Here is a 17,170-nt window from a genome sequence, read left to right as displayed (position 1 = left end):
ACACATGTCAGTGTAGTCTCTGTACTATGACCAGTGTAGAGGCCAGACTGGAATTAATCGAATAAATTGTGATGTGTAAGGTAAGACTGAAGCTGAGTGGCAGCTACTTTTTCAAGTATTTTAAACATTTTGGGTAAATCTGAAATGGGCCTGTAATTATGAAGTGTATGGTGGGTCTAGGTCTGACTTTTTAAATAATTGTTTGATAACTGACAATTGTAGTGCATCAGGAACTGTACTATTCATCAGTGACCCATTGATAATGATAAGAATCGTTGCTGTCGGAACATTCATTATGTTTTTTTTATTAGTGTTGTTGGGGCTGGGTCTAAGGCACAAGTAGTAGGTTTCGTTTTAGAGAATAAAGTAAAACTTTTCATCTTGTAGCAGAACAGGAAGTATTAAAAGTGGTGCATGACAATATGCTCCCTGGTCTTACATCTTTTCCAAACATTGCATCATCTGACTTGCCATCTGCTATTCTTACATTTGCTTTTTGAGCTATACACAAAGACACAATCAACCTTCTGTTTTTTCCAGCTCATTCTGATCATTTTGAGAGCAGTAAATAAAGTATTTCAAGTTACACTATCAAATGCTTTGTCAAAGTTTACAAAATAAACACACAATTCTTGGTAATTCTATGTTCCTTTCATAAATTATACTCAAAATTCCAGTCACAAATGTTACACATTTTTCACAAAACAAAACTGATCACTTGAAATGTAGGTCCCTGCTTTCTGTTCAGTCCTTGTCTGAATAATTTTCAGTATAAATTTTAACATGTAGATTATCAAGCTGATTGTTCTGAAATCTGAAACATTAACTACATTTGATTTCTTTGGATTTGTAGAGGGGTGAAATGACGCTGCACTAGTAAGCGGGCTGCTTTGGATACCAGCTGGGCAAAATCCCTGTTTAATCCTAACAAAAAAGGCACATAAAATAACAAAACCCAAGTACTTCAATGTGCCAAATATTGTTAACATATAAGCCTTTCAATTGGTCGTGTGGAAGGATGTAGTGCAGGCTCAAGAGTGGCACCGAACCTGCTCAACATATAAAAATGAGACACCTTCCTCCAGGAGCTTTTTCCTCTTATATTGTGCAGCCTAGAGTGGGTTGGGCTTCTTTTGTCGCAGCACTTTCAAGGGGTGGTTTCTCAAGGCTGTGAGGGAGAAAGGAAATAAGATTGCTAGCTGCAGCAACCCCTCTCATTCTGCGGTGGTATTACTTACCTTAGGCAAACCTGGAAGACATCCCTCTGGCATGCATGCATGATAGATTGCTATCACTAATTATTTAATTAATTGTTCTGATTATTCCCCTTTCTCATACATCTTTTTATAGAGTATGCTTAAATCATTTATTGTTTCTTTTCTTTAAAGTTCCATTGAAACCTTCTTTCTTCCTTGACTTCATACTTTAATTAGATTGCTGTTCTGGTGCAGAAAATGTTCAATTTTTTAAATGCAAATTGTTTATATCAAATTTTAATAATTTTGCTGAAATGAACCAGGATGAACAGAATTTAAAGGACACGTGGATATTGCAAGCATCCTTTTGTATCGTACTAGTAATTTATGCATTTGTTTCAATGGCTTAATTACTTAAAGCACATTCCACAGAGCCTGTTTTATTTAATTTATGACCTACAAACTGATGGATGCCATAGGACTAGGAATTCCTAAATAGGTTTTAGCTTCGGAAAGGAAGGAGTGCAGTTGTACTTAAAAGATTAAACACTTTGATCAGAGTCATGTGCATCAATGTCACATGCCCCAATGTGTGCATTTTAACTTAAATATGGCTTGTCCAATGGACCAAAGGTGAAGGAAAAACATAACAACAGAAGAAATGTGAGATAATCTGATTTAGACATCAGAAGACATAATTATGAACAACGCTGATCACTAAACCAATAGCCTCCCAGAACATTCACCCCTTGACACTTCTGATTTTTCAGTAAGCTTTTCTAAGACTGTTTATATCCAGACTTTGCTATCTCTTTATTTCCAATTATATTTTATTCTATTTGGTATTTTATACATTAATAAATACCACATTGCTTTTATATTTTCTATACTTTATCTTTCTTCTAGAGTGATTGAAATAATAAATGGGTACCAAGTATGAGTTTGATGCTACATTTCTCACTCACAGGGTTTATTGAGGCTATTGAGGTCACTCCTCAATAATTAAAACAACTGAGGTAAAAGTAAGGCATAGTTTGGATTGTAAGTAGTATATTTCCAAATGAGTTACGCTTTTCTGTGCGTCACGATGATACCTACATGTATTTTATTTAATTTTCTTTGTGTCCAAAGTAAGTTATTTATCTGAGATGAGATTCTGATTTACATTTATTTATTTATTTATTTATTTTTTTTAATTTTTAGTATCGAGCAGAAAGTGTAGTTCCACAGAGAATGAAGGAGATGGTTGATGCAATTGGGAAAAGAAATTTTGAAAAATTTGCTGAGCTAACAATGAAAGACAGTAATCAGTTTCATGCAACTTGTGGAGACACATACCCACCCATATTTTACTTAAATGATGTGTCCAAGAGAATAATGAATATGGTGCATCGCTATAACAGTCACTACGGTCATATAAAAGTAAGTAAAAATTGGTGTTGTTTGTTATTAAATTAAAAAAAAAAAAAAATTGTTTTTAACTTGTTTTTATTGAACTGCATCATTCATTTAATTTAAAGCAATCACCACATTAATATACTGTGGAAGGTAAAGAAAAAAACAATTTAGATCCCAACTTCAGGGGTGTTTTGTTAATATGTTGGTGTTCTGGTGTTTGTTATTGTAATACATTAATGTTAGTTTTACATGCTAGGGATTAATCATATGTGGAAATATATATGATGTGTCTTGTGTGTGTTTGTGTTTAGTTTTAAAGTAACACTGAAGAGAATAAGACACAAGTTAGGTATAAAATCAACACATCTTGTACCCTTTGTTTCAAATACCCTTCCTCTACCCAAATAAGAGAGTTACAGTATGTCATTAGAAAACCTAATACAGTACCTGTATGATGAAATCCCACCAAAATATTTAGACATCAAAAACATTCTAATTTGTGCTATCTCTACACTATGTATTGTGTGTGAAAACAATGCAATGCAATATCAGGTGCATTTTTTTAACTAATGAAATAACTGGTTTTCAGATTAGCATATGATCTTTTTTAAACATGCACTGAAAAATTATAATGGATTATAATTTATATTGTTTCTGTGATCATTGTATAGTTGTCTGAGATGGAAAAGGCAATTCATATTTGGGTAGCAATGCACAATACGTGTGAATGTGATTGAGTAATTGCAACAGTATTTAAATATAGTCAGTCAGTCATTTTCCAACCCGCTATATCCTAACACAGGGTCATTGTGGTCTGCTGGAGCCAATCCCAGCCAGTACAGGGCGCAAGGCAGGAACAAACCCCGGGTAGGGTGCCAGCCCACTGCAAAACTTAGAAGTCCAACTGTTTATTTTTCAATTAGATTAATAATTGTCAGATTCCTAAAAAAGCATGTTCCTGATAGAGAAGGTTTGATTTTCTTCCTAATTTTAAGTATCTTATTCCATTATGGAGGATGGTTTAGGAGTCTTCCATCAAAGTGAGATAAGATGTCACATAAGCAAGATAGCATAATAGATTTTTCTTGGCAAAATTTTGTACTGTCAGGAGTTACTTTGAATAATGCAGTTTAAGGGTTTGAAATAAGTATAACAATAACACTGTCTGACAAATTAGCAAATACTCTTTCCCAATATGATGTCAGTGTAGGACATTGCCAAAACATTTGGCCTACTGGTAAATTGACAAAATATGGCAGTGGCTGGTGTAGAGAACACAACATATAGGGAACAGTTTATGTGGAATTTAATTTTCGTGGCTAATCAAGCAAGTATAGTTTATTGCATTCGGTTTCCTTCTTTTGTCGCAAAATATATATTTGTGACCCAGTGATTTGCATTAAAAGTTTTGTAGTGGAATGCAGCTAACCTTTGTAAAAAAAATTAAATAAAATTATACAGTATGCCCTTTTTGCACTCCCAATTAATAATGTTACAGTTGTAATTAGTTTATTTTAAGGATCTGTTGATATAATATTGTAAAAGTGATTAGTGACTTTGGGAAGATATTCAGTTTATCAGTATGAATTCTCACAGCTCATATATAATAAAGAAAAGACTACCCCTTAACATCTTATTTTCTAAAAATCTGAACTGTTGTGAAACAAAAAAAGCATTTTACCTTGAAGAAAACACAGTACAGCTTCATCCTTTCCTACTTTACTATATGGAATTCATGACTTGTTTTTTGTCCTGACATGCAGTGTGAATTGTAGGACCTTACAGTATATGTGCAGGTGTGATGGCTTTCTAAATTATGTCCCAACAATTCAGTTTTCCACAGTAAAGGGTCTGAATACATATGAATATTTCACCATTTGATTTTTAATACATTTGCTAACCTTTGTGAAAACATGTTTTATTTTTGTCATTATAGTTGTTGAGTATAGATTGATAGGCAAACATGGGAAATTTTATCAATTTAAAATTAAAACTACAAAACAAAGTGTGCAGAAAGTGATAGGACTTGAATGCTTCCTGAATCCACTGTATGTTAAGAGTAATAGTCTAAAAAAAATTTTAATAATCAAAAATTCTTAACTTTTTAGATTAATAGTTGTTTCTTGCTGTCATTCTTAATTTATGTAATTTTATTTTGCTTTCGTAGATTTTATTTATTTGTAACTAGGGGCTTTGCTGCCAACCCTTTACTCCCCACCAGCACTCAGCGCCGTTGTGAAGAGGGGGGCTGAACGCACCCCAAGGAGATGTGGTCGCTTGGTCGCTCCTCTGAAACCCCTCTTAAATGGTGATGCAATGGGACACAAACACAGGTTTTTTTTTTTTTTTTTAATAAACCCCCTCTTTGCTCGATCAGCTACTGGATTGCTGCTGCTGCATTGCCCTGTGATCTGCATTTTGTGCAGTGCTTCAAACGTTTAAAAACCTGTACTGCAGCTGTCCTTTTGTCTCACTGCCTTGTCTCTCTTCTCCCCCAGACATCCTCAAACACTATCACTGAATAATATTTTCAGTCTTTTTGCCCCAATGCGATCTTTACTATAATTTTTTTTTTGACTTTTGAATTTTCGCAGAGATTTATTATGCATTTGAATTTATTTTATTGATGATCTGAATATTATCTTGCACATTCTGCATATGGTGAAGGGTGACATACAGTCCACTCAGCAATTATTGGTACTTGAGTATGTCTCAACTCTAGATTTGCTACATATCAATCAGATTAGTGAGTCAATGCAAACGGTAAGGGATGTCAGGAAGCAGCTATGTGTTTTGCAGTGGGTTGGTAGCAGTATGAGTAAATGTGTGTGTAAGTGAATGTAAGAAGCTGTACTTTTATTTGTTAAAGAGAGGTGAACACCTGCAGTTGAATCTCTATGAGTAATAGAACATTAGAAAGCAATTTGATGAATAAGGGGCACATGTATTAAATTAATCAATCACTAAATTAATGATAATACATTTCTTATTTGTTATACTGTCAGACTTTTCAGTTATACCATAATATGAGTTTTAGGCCATTCTGCCTGTTCCCAATATGATGTATAAGTCATTATAGGGAAAGACTTCCTGGTGGTTCTACCTGTTGCTACTCACTGTCCCTGCAATAAAACATTTAAATGGATGGTGGTAGGGTTTCTTGCCACTGTCTGCACAAGACATCATAACTCTGTTATGTATGGAGAAGACATCTGGCCTACACAACTGAGTGAATACAAAATAATCCTTGAATGCTTTCATTTAATCAAATCCAGTGCCAGATTTAACTCTTCAGCCCTGTATTTACCCTTCATTACTTTGTTGTGTGTTTCCTCAGATTCTATTACATAGTGTAGATTTTCTTAGGACCTCACTATAGTCTAACCAATCATACAGAAGTCAATGGCTCTGTTGTTTTTAAATTTGTTAGAACAGACTTTTATATATGGTGATTCTTGGGTAGATTTTTTTTTTAACTTGGCCAACTTTTTTCTTGGTTTACATTATTATAGGAATGGCACTGCAGTTTACAAAATTGGTTGTGTTCTATGTGAAAGTTATTAGTCATAATTAAATTAAACAATACTTTCTTTTTGTTGTCGTCTTTAGGCAGCATACACATTTGATGCTGGGCCAAATGCTGTCATCTTTACTTTGGATGAGGATGTCGGCGAATTTGTTGAGTTAGTTAAGGAATACTTTCCACCGGAAACCAATGGTGAACTGTAAGTAAAGAATGGCCGATATATAAAGCTATATGTTCCTGACTGACTCGATGTCTAATGAGAATTTCTTGCCTATGTACAGAGAACCTGAGAAAAAAATGTTTTCTGTGATAAATCCACATCATTGGTCTGAGGCCCAGAAAACTCCATCCTCATCAAAAAGTTGATTTAATAGAGAAAACAATTAGAATAAATTGTGATAAAGGATTGAATTTGCTAGAAAGGGCAATCTTAGCGCAGTTGTTGCAAGAAAACAGATTGTTACATATTCAATTACAAATCTAAAGAATCTTGGTTTAGGTTGCTGCCTGTATCTTGATTTAAATCTTAATCTTGTGTATATTTTGTATACAAAAATATATGCAAAAGAGTAATTATTCACTATGTGATATAAAACATTTTTATCTTCTGTCTCAAGAAGCTGACATTGCTTACAAAGAATGTAATATATGTAATGCATAATAATTCAATTTTTTATGCTACTTACTCCATGTGAAATTGTAGTGATGGGCAAGAAAAAACTGTAATGCCATATTTTCATGGAGAATGGAGATTTGAAAAAAAAGTTTCTCAATTGGAGCCTATGGTGACTAGGGATTTCACAAGAGCCAATATTTCCATACAAAGTTGATACCAAAGTTCTGAAAATGTACCATCTTTTTTACAGCAATGGTAATACAGAGAAAGTCAGTACTACACTTGTGCTTGACTGCAAGTAGACAAATTACCCTGGATATATAATATAATTTATAAAAAAAATTTTACGAGTGATGTATGAGAGACTTAGTTTTTAAAGTATTTTTTTATATATATATATTATTTTCAACTTTTTAGTCTTGGGTTTGTTTTAGTATAATTTTGTAATCAATTTTTTAACACTTCCTTTAATATTTCTATCCGTTATTAGCGCTATCTATTGGTGAAATCTTAAACTATTCTTCCTATGAAAATTTAATTTCTTAATTAACATGGACTAATTGATCAATTAGTGAAACTGATTACTGATTCATGTATTGTCATCGGAAGTAAGTGTGCAAAATTTCAAGTCATTTGGACAATAGGAAGGGGGTTAAATATCGATTACAAGATTTGTACCAGACAACAAACAGGTGAAGTTAAAAGAAGTGTGGTAAGAAAATGCATATAAAAACTGTGATGATGCAGCCTTTCCATCAACAAATGTCAAAAAGAAAAACAGTAGGTCTGCATTCCAAGATCATCGCTTTCTGGAGCTATTTGAACCTAGCACAGTTGATAATGTCCAGCTCATCCTCGGGAACAAGTACAGTCAGCAACGGGTTGGTGCAAAGTAAATCAGTGTTTATATTAAAAACCAAGCTAAGTGTTCTAAGTGCAGTGCATCAGATGATCATCCAAAAATAAATAAATAATTCATAAAATCAAAGTGACAGTCGGTTCTCCCTTCTTCCTGAGCCCAGTACACCTTCCTCTCTCCTGTCTCCGTAGCTCACCCAACGGCTTGCTCTGCTGGCTTCATTGATGTCTGCCAGAATACTCTGAGCCGGCTGTCCTTCTGTCTTCCTTCATAATCTCCTGGCATCCTATGAATCCCTATGAAGGACTCCACCATCATTATACCCTACTCCTCCATTAAATCAATGGGTAACAATCTGCTTCGTGGAGTGCTGATAATTCATTCCAGTTCCACTACCGACCGCTCTGCCTGCTCTCTCTGTAGCTGGCTCAGGTACCCAATACTGTGCTTACTCATGGTTATGCCATTTCGTTATACTACTTTCTTGTGCCTCAGTTCTCTTTTAAAAACCCTGTGGGACACAGGTCCAGCAATTGTGGCCCTAGTGCTAATGAATGAAAGGGTTATTCCCACATGTTCGCACATGATTGTGAGATCGCCCACCCCACATTTGCCTCTGGAGCCACTTGGCCACGCTACATATGCACCATTTGTGCATGCTTTGAGAGCAAAATAACGTTACCGATCAAATGAGGTGTAAGCATTTAACTTGTATTGTCATCCGTTTGTGAGTGACTAAAATATAATGAGATTAATTGCTTTTCAGTATTGTCCCACACAGTCCCAGCAAATGAGCAGAGGCTTTGTATTAATTATCTAATTTATAATGAGCACTTCTACAAATGTCCATCAGTTTAAGAATCCGTCCATTTTTTTAACCGGCATGTACAGTTCATTGGAATGGGATTTATTGGGTGTTCACTTCACACACATCCATGGTTACACATATAGGAGTGAAGGTGGATTGGCAGTGCAACAACTGTAGCAAGTAAATATTGTGGCAAGATTCAAATGACTTAGCTGTTTGGCATGTCTACACCAGCAATCACATGAGTTGCTTCATTAGTTAATATCAAAATCTATATATATAATTCACTAAGGCAAGACACCCATGGAAAGCACGCCAGAAGGGGTGTGGATTCACTAAGCTGCCGACAGGTGAGACACCTATGGCACACGCAGGAAGGAGCCACGCCCACCGACTCCAAGACCATTGCATACGACGACAACTCGCAGAGGCACGCCCACCAACTCGGATGCAACGACAGAGAAAAAACGGCGTCATTTATATTCATCTGTCGTAGAGGCCACATGCACCTCCGAGCCTCGTTGACTGTTCATAGAGGCATGTTTCTCGCGGAGGTGAATCGCCATATGCAGCACGTAAAACGGTTTGCGAGGGGTATCCTGTATCCACAAACCCTCCCTTTTTAGACAACTGTGTCTTTCCAGAAGTGTTCAACCATCAATAAATAATTATGCAGCGTTTGTTATGCCGCGGGTTCACTATTGTGTTGTATTTTGCTCTCTCCAGAGTTCCATCTTTTCATTCACTTTCTGTTGTATTCTCACACCAACTCGTTTTAGACAACCGTGTCTTTCCAGAAGTGTTCAGCATTCAATAAATAATTTTGCATGACATTGAGCATGTGTCTACCTGGCGCAGGGAGGCGTGGCTATGCCGTTGAACCCCATTCGGGCTGCAAACCGTGGATTTCCCACTAAGTGCGACTCGTACGCTTCCACTGGTCATGTCCCTACCCTTTGTACACATCCCCCTCCCACCTCGCTACCACCGTGGTCGGGTGTCTTGGTGGATTATATATGGAAAAGCAGCCAAAACCGCACAGAGCAATGAAAAGTCTACGTGAGTCACAGGTGCATCTGGACTGTGCAAAGATGACAACAAATCAAGTGATGATTTGGAGGTGGGCACATGAGCAGGCAGTGCATACTGAACGAGAAATCAGCAGACTAGCATGACTAAGGGAGCAGAATGGACGTCCTTCTCCTCTCCTCCCGTTCCACCTTCCGCGCCTTTAGCACTGTCCAACCCCATCCCTCCGTCTGGGAGGAGAAGGAGCGATGGCGGTCCGCCAGTTTTCAGTCACGGACGATTGTGTGTTGGTTCGTTTCGTGCATTGTTACAGTGTTGTTTTTCTTGCTGATTTATTACATTACCGATTTTTCAAATGTTAATTTTCTCCCTGTGCTTAAAAATCATTAAAAAACCAGCCTGATTATGCGGCGTATGGTACGCCGCGGGTTGGCTAGTAAAATCTATTTAGTGTTTCAGTGCTTTGAAGGACAATGCACATCTCCTAATTAATTCAACATGTACTCTGTTATGTAACTGCAGGAACATACAGTTGACAGGACAAACAATACAGTATACTTCATTGCTAAATATGAAACTGTAAACACTAAATTAGTGTCATTCATTTGGCTTTTGAAGACAGACTACTGTTCATTAGTATCACATACAAGTAAAAGTGCATGTTATGTATTTGAATGTACATTAACAAATGTAATGCTCCCTTAAATTTATAAATTTGAGTATACATAATGACAGCCCAAGTAATTTTCTAATTCTAAATTTGTAAACAGACATAAGCAATAACAAAGTATGATTACTCGCCTAACAACAACAACAATATTTATTTATATAGCACATTTTCATACAAATGATGTAGCTTCAAGGTGCTTTACAGGACGAAGAAAAAGACAAAATATAAAAATAAAATTAGGCAATACTAATGAACATAGAATAACAGTAAGGTCCGATGGTCAGGGAGGACAAGAAAAACAAAAAAAAAAAAACACTCCAGACGGCTGAAGGAAAAAAGAAAATCTGCAGGGGTTTCGAGGCCAGGAGACCACCCAGCCCCCTCTAGGCATTCTACCTAACATAAATGACCTCAATCAGTCCTCATGGTTTTCAGGATTCACATGGAAGAAACCTAAGCCTAAGAAGCCTTGAAAACTAGAAAATAAAGACTGGTAGGCAGGAGTTCTGAAGTAAAGGATTAATGTAAAACAAGCTTGATTTCACATAGAAAGTTTTAAAGTTAGGACAAATGTAAAAAAGGAGGAACAGATGTTGGAAAATTAAAGCATCGTGAGTTTCTGATGTTTGAAATTTAAAATAAATTGATTCATCCATTAAATGATGTGCAAGTCGCATGGAGACAATATTGCAGGGCTCAGTCACTGTATCACAGACTGTATAAACTTCGGTGTTGACACAAGGATAAGGGTAAAGACAATCAATGTGCTGCTTTCCAAAACAACAAGCCCTGGATTGGAGTGGAGGATGCAATATTCTACCTGTTCCACAAAGCTTATTGTCATCTTGACTAAGCCAGCAGCACTGGGAGGATTATTTGTTTTGATTTCTGCTGTGCCTTCAATACCATTCAGCTAGCCCTGTTAAGGGATAAGCCCAGAGATATGCTGGTGGAGCCTGTGGTGTCCTGGATAATAATCTGTTAGGCAGACTGCAGTTTGTGAGACTCAAGGACTGTGCCTCTGAATTAGAGGTGAACACCACTGGAGAACCACAAGGAACAGTCCTGTCTCCTCTGTACACCTCAGAGTACAAATATAACACCAGGTCATGTCACTTGCAGAAATTCTCAGATGACTCTGCACTTATGGGGTGTATTGATAAAAGAGATGGGGCAGAGTATAGGAGTCAGCAGGAGACCTTTTGTTTCTCGGTGCAAAGAGAACTGTCTGCATCTTAACATCAACAAAACCAAAGAACGGGTTACTTTTGCTACAACAAGGATCCTCTATGCCCGGTCACTATTCAGGGAGTGGCTGTAGAGGTTCTTTACTCCTTCAAGTACACAAAGGTTAATGACAGGTTGGAATGGTCTGAGAATGCAGAGAAACTATGTATGAAAGGGTAGAGCAGGCTTTTTTTCCTTAGGAGATGTGATGACCAGAGGAATTTTTATATGTTATTGTTGATACATTGGCTTTGGGGTTGGGAGAGTACCGATCTCTGACACATTAAAATAAAATTCAAGCCCCACATTATATTTTGATATTTATGAATGCCAAAACTAGTTTATGGAAATGGTAGTGGAGTAACTACTTGACTGCGGTGGGCTGGCGCCCTCCCCAGGAATTTGTTCCTGCCTTGCGCCCTGTGTTGGGTGGGATTGGCTTGAGCAGACCCCCGTGACCCCGCAGTTAGGATATAGCAGGTTGGATATTGGATGGATGGATGGTAACTACTTGATGGATGTATCAGTATTTTAAAAACGTTTCTACTGTTAGTGTTTGTATCTTTTATATTCTATTATAAAAAAGGCAGAATATTGTTTACTGCAGTAATGGAGGTACTTTAAGAAAAAGCCAATGAATACGATTTCTATTTTTGCTGCATTATTGAGTAGGTATTCTGTATTATAAAATTTCACTGGTATTGATATCAAATACAAATATTCTGGTATCATGGCATCCCTAATGGTGACCAACACTGGACAACAACAGACAATATCAAAAATGATTGTGAAATAAACATCACGCTAACTTCTGTTGCATAATCCATATGTCAAGTCTTACAGTTGTGCACTCATAGTGTGCGAAATGAATGCCGTTTCTGCTAAAATATTGTCCAATAAATACCTCCAGTCCATTCACAGAGGATTATGATTTTAATTTAAAGACACCACTCTTGACCAGTAAATGAGGTGAGAGGCGGGTCTTAAGTTCAAAAACATGAAGTGTAGTGATAGGTTCAGCTCTATGTGGGAAGCAACCTGTATTTATTGTGCATTATTGTGGGTTTAAGGGGTGGCCGGAACATTACACAGTTGTCAAGTTGTGTAATAAATCTTGACAACTAATTACTGATTTATTTTGAATTCAGTTGCCTATTTTAAAACATTAATTGTATGACTTTAATATACATGGGAATAATCCCTTTTATTAACGTTGAATATATATTTTATTAGATTTCTCAAGGGCCTGACAGTTTCAAAGGTAACTTTATCAGAAGAACTAAAATCTGCAATTGGAATGGAGCCATGTTCAAATGGAATAGATTATATTATTAGCACAAAGGTAAGAATACCTTCCTGGTAGAAACCTAGTTCTGTTTATCATGTATAAGTAAGAGTTTATATTGTATATCCTTTTGCAGAACTTCTGATATGGAATATATTTTCTTCATTTGAATAGCCATAAACAATGCTTTCAGTATTTAAGGGTTTTGCTCTCTAATAAAAGGGTATACAGTGGCCTCTTGGCAGACATTTAATAAATATATGTATAAAAATATGTGGATATTTAAATTTGTTGGATTGCATACTCCATATCCAGATAAATTAATTAATGAATATAATACTTTTTCATTTAAAATATTTTATAAACACTTTACAAAAAAAAAAATGAGAGAAATGTTTTTATAGCTGAAATGAAACTGTAAAGCATGTTAGGAAGACAAAGTCATCAAATCACTTTTAGAATGCCTAATTGTGTGTAGTTTCAACATTTGTTTTTCTTTTCCTCAACAGGTAGGCCCAGGGCCCCAGATGGTAGAAGATACTTCCTGTCATCTTTTGGGATTAGATGGATTGCCTAAACAGAATATCTAATATTTAATTTTCACACCATTTACTGAAATACAGAATATCCAACTGCACAGTTTTCTCTGGACAAAAATGTAACTGCAGTGTGAATGTAGATTTATGTTTTAGAAGGGAAAATGTTTGTGCTTAGTGCCTGTGCCATATGCTGGAGTGTGACTGTCATCATTTGCAAGTATTTTTAAAATGTGGCAAAATAATACGTTTACAAAGTCGACTGTCACAACTGGAAAATGATTAATAAATATTCTTTGTAAAGTGAGTAATGGGAATAAGATCAAAGTGTTTTGAGATTTATCTTAAAGTGTGATTGTTAACTGTTCATCTTGAACTGAATACTTCTTAAAAGAATCTGAAGGAGTATCCCATAAATAAAAAGTACAATAGCATGTATTCTAATAATTGTAAATCATTTTCTTACCTAAGTGGGTGGTAGATAGTTCTACAGTCTCATAGTTCCAGAGATATTAGTTCAAATCCCGGGTCCAGGGACTGTCTGTTTTGGAGTTTTCATTATTTTATTTTATTGTCTCGCACATCCTAAACATGTGCAGCTTAGATTTTCTGGCTATTATAAATTGTCCAAAACTGTGTGTGAATGCTGGCTAATTCACACCATGGGTCCCCAACAACTTTGTATTAGAATAATCTAATGAATATTTTGGATATGTACACAATAGTATTTATTATGTATAGATAAAAAATGTAAAAAGGACATTAATTTATTACTTATGAGAATTCTGTCAATTGAAAGTTAACTTGCTGAAAAACTGTTCTTGCTTTCTGTAAAATGCAGCCTTAAATGCAAGTCTGCTAAAAAAAAAAAAACTGCCACCTTCATTTTGTTCAGACATGAAATTTGCTGTGACTAATTTTTTTACTGCAGTTTTTATATGATGATGTGATTTTCTTCTGTTTGTCCTAGAAATAATAGTACAAATTAATTGTACAATATATTTTGGACTGATATTTGGGGGTATTTAAAAATAAATCCAATAATAGCTAGAAGTTTTCCTTTTCGGTGCTTTTATTAATTCTTTAAAATCTGGAAACTTTAAATGTTTTGTATTACTTCATATACTGAAATTCAACAATTATCTGAATGGAGATAGATATAGACACATAGATATACAATATTTATCTAGACAGAGGGAGGTAGATATATAGATATAATGAAATTTGGCAAGATGATATATCTAGGCAAGTAGGCATCCATTAGGAAAGGACATTTTGATATACAGTATCAATATGTAGGAAGGGGTAAACCACCCAACCCACACCACATCCCTCAAAATATAAAAGCTTAATACCCCAAAATCTTAAAAATGCAATTGCAATTGGTGATGGTGTAGAAAAAAGAAAATTAGGCAAAATGCATTTTTTAATTTGTTGATATTTATTAATGGTATGCAAGCACTGTTTTTTTTTTTTTGCTGACTAGGAGAGGTAGGATTCTTCTAATTGGGTAAGAAAAGTCTACGTGCTAATAGTGTAGTAAAGGCAACTACAGTTTGTCCTTCTCCACTTTAAGCCCATCTGGAAGTACACCAAACACAGCTGTTAATGGATTAAGAGGGATTGTGACACCAAGGCTTTCTAAAAGGCATTTAAAGATTTTGGTCCAGGATGATGTTAATTTGGTGCACAATCAAAACATGCAGCCTAGTGAGGCTGGCGCTCGATTGCAACATTCAGAGGTTGTATCTTGTCCTTGAAACATTTTGGACAATTTTAATTGAGACAGATGTGCTTGATATATAATTTTGAGTTTTATGAGAATAATTGTATGCTTTGCACATATGGAGCTCGAGTGAATTCTCTGCATTGCTACTTTCCACTTCTTTTCTGAAATATTGAGTGAGAGATTCTTTTCCCACTGTCCTCTTGGATCTTTGAAAGGGAGGGACTGTAAAATGGTTTTATATATTACAGAAATGCTGTCTAAGTCCTCAAGACTGATCAGTATTTTTTCTGGTGTAGAAGTAGGTGGGAGGTGAGGAAAATTGGGCAGGTTCTGTTTAACAAAGTTTCTGATTTGAAGGTAGTAAAAGAAATGTATTGCTGGGAAGTTAAATTTGGAGTGTAATTGTTTGTAGGATGCAAAGATGTTGTCTATGTACAGATCTCTAAGTGATTTAATCCCAAATGTTTTCCAGATATTTAAAGCTGCATATGTTTGAGAGGGTGGAAAAAAGTGGTTCTCATGCAGAGGTGCCACAGATAAATATTTTAAGTGAGTGAAGCACAATTGGGTTGTTAGTATATTGGTGATAACTTCCATTTATTGGGACGCAAAGCAAGGAATATCAAGAAGTACTGCAGGATTTTATTTCTGTTGCCGGCCAAGCCTGTGTATGCTCATCTATTTGTGCCCATGTCCGGGTTTGTATAGCTTGTATGTTTGCTTCCCAGTGATAAAATTGAAAGTTAGGTAGAGCCATGCCACCTTCTGCCTTAGGTCTTTGTAGGGTCACTCTTTGGATACGTGGATGTTTTGAATTCCAAATAAATGAGGTTATGGTTGAATCCATCCATCCATCGATCCATCCATTCATTATCCAACCCACTATATCCCAACCACAGGGTCACGGGGGTCCCCTGGAGCCAATCCCAGCCAACACAGGGTGCAAGGCAGGAAACAAACCCTGGGCAGGGCGCCAGCCCTCCACAGTGGTTGAATCTAATTTCTTAAAAAATTATTTATTGATGTATATTGGAATGTTTTTAAATAAAAAGAGAAGCATAGGGAAGATATTTATCTTAACAATGTTAATTCTTCCAGCTAAAGTGAGATGAATGGTTGACCATCTATGCAAGTCTTGCTTAATTTTTTCCATACAGACAGCAAAATTTTGTTGATAGAGAGCTTTAGGTCTACTTTTAATATTTACCCCTAGATATTTAAACTGATCTGTGATGATAAAAGGGAAGTTGTCCAATCTAATATTGTGTGCTTGAGAATTCACTGGAAAGAGCACACTTTTAGTCAAATTAATCCTGAGACCAGAAATCTTTTGAAATTCTGTAAGCGCTGTTAGGACTGCAGGCACAGTATTTTGTGGATCTGATATATACAGTACCATATCATCTGCATATAGAGAAACTTTTTTGTATCAGTATACTGCTGCTGGATTATGTGAATTTCCCCTTGGGATCGATCGATCGATCGATCGATCGATCGATCGATCGATCTATCTATCTATCTATCTATCTATCTATCTATCTATCTATCTATCTATCTATCTATCTATCTATCTATCTATCTATCTATCTATCTAGTTCAACTCCTTCTCTGATAATCCCCTTTATCTCATAAGCATTTCTACAGTGAACTGCCAGTGGCTGAATGGTGATTGCAAAAAGCAGTGGTGACAAGGGGCATCCTTGTCTGGTACCACATTCTAGTTTAAAGTAGTCTGAATTAATGTTAATACAAACTGAAGCTTCTGGACTGGTATACAGTAGTTTGATCCATGCACAAATGTTCAGGCCAAACCCAAATTTCTCTAAAGTAGTGAAAAGGTAGTTCCATTCAATCATATCAAATGCTTTTTCTGCATCCAATGATAATATCTCTGGGGTGTTTGACTTTGCGGGTGAATGTATTATATTAAACAGGCGTCGAAGATTGGAAGCCAAGTGTGAGCCTTTAATGAATCCTGTTTGATCTTGTGATATTACCGAAGGCAGCACTTTCTCCATCCTTCTACCTAGGACTTTGGTGAGTATCTTAACATCATTATTCAGAAGTGAAATTGGTCTGTTTGATGCACATTGTAATAAGTCCTTATTTTGTTTAGGAGAGATGATGATTAATGCTTGGCGAAAAGTTTGAGGTAGAATTTTATTGTCTTTAGCTTCTGTAAATGTTGCTAATAAGAGGGGAGCTAGCTGAGTGGAGAATTTCTTATAAAATTCACCAGGGTAGCCATCAGGGCCTGTTGCTTTCCCACTCTGAAGTGACTTTATAGCATC

The 17,170-nt window shown here is 36.0% G+C and overlaps 1 protein-coding gene across 1 annotated transcript in view; it reads left to right on the top strand.

Annotated features, from left to right (window-relative positions):
* The window catches only part of mvda (mevalonate (diphospho) decarboxylase a), a 36,731-nt gene extending 22,528 nt beyond the window's left edge, over window positions 1-14,203 (top strand). Inside the window, exons 7-10 of the mRNA XM_039763411.1 lie at window positions 2,400-2,618; window positions 6,204-6,319; window positions 12,563-12,671; window positions 13,124-14,203. Coding sequence (XP_039619345.1) covers window positions 2,400-2,618; window positions 6,204-6,319; window positions 12,563-12,671; window positions 13,124-13,204 — 525 coding nt within the window. The 3' untranslated portion in view covers window positions 13,205-14,203. The remainder of the gene's footprint in view (window positions 1-2,399; window positions 2,619-6,203; window positions 6,320-12,562; window positions 12,672-13,123) is intronic.
* Window positions 14,204-17,170: the final 2,967 nt, after the last annotated feature.

Source organism: Polypterus senegalus, chromosome 9 (assembly GCF_016835505.1).
Source record: "Polypterus senegalus isolate Bchr_013 chromosome 9, ASM1683550v1, whole genome shotgun sequence".
Classification (NCBI taxonomy): Eukaryota; Metazoa; Chordata; class Cladistia; order Polypteriformes; family Polypteridae; genus Polypterus; species Polypterus senegalus.
Note: the sequence above shows the minus strand (reverse complement) of the source record. Positions and strands in the feature narration are given on the sequence as shown.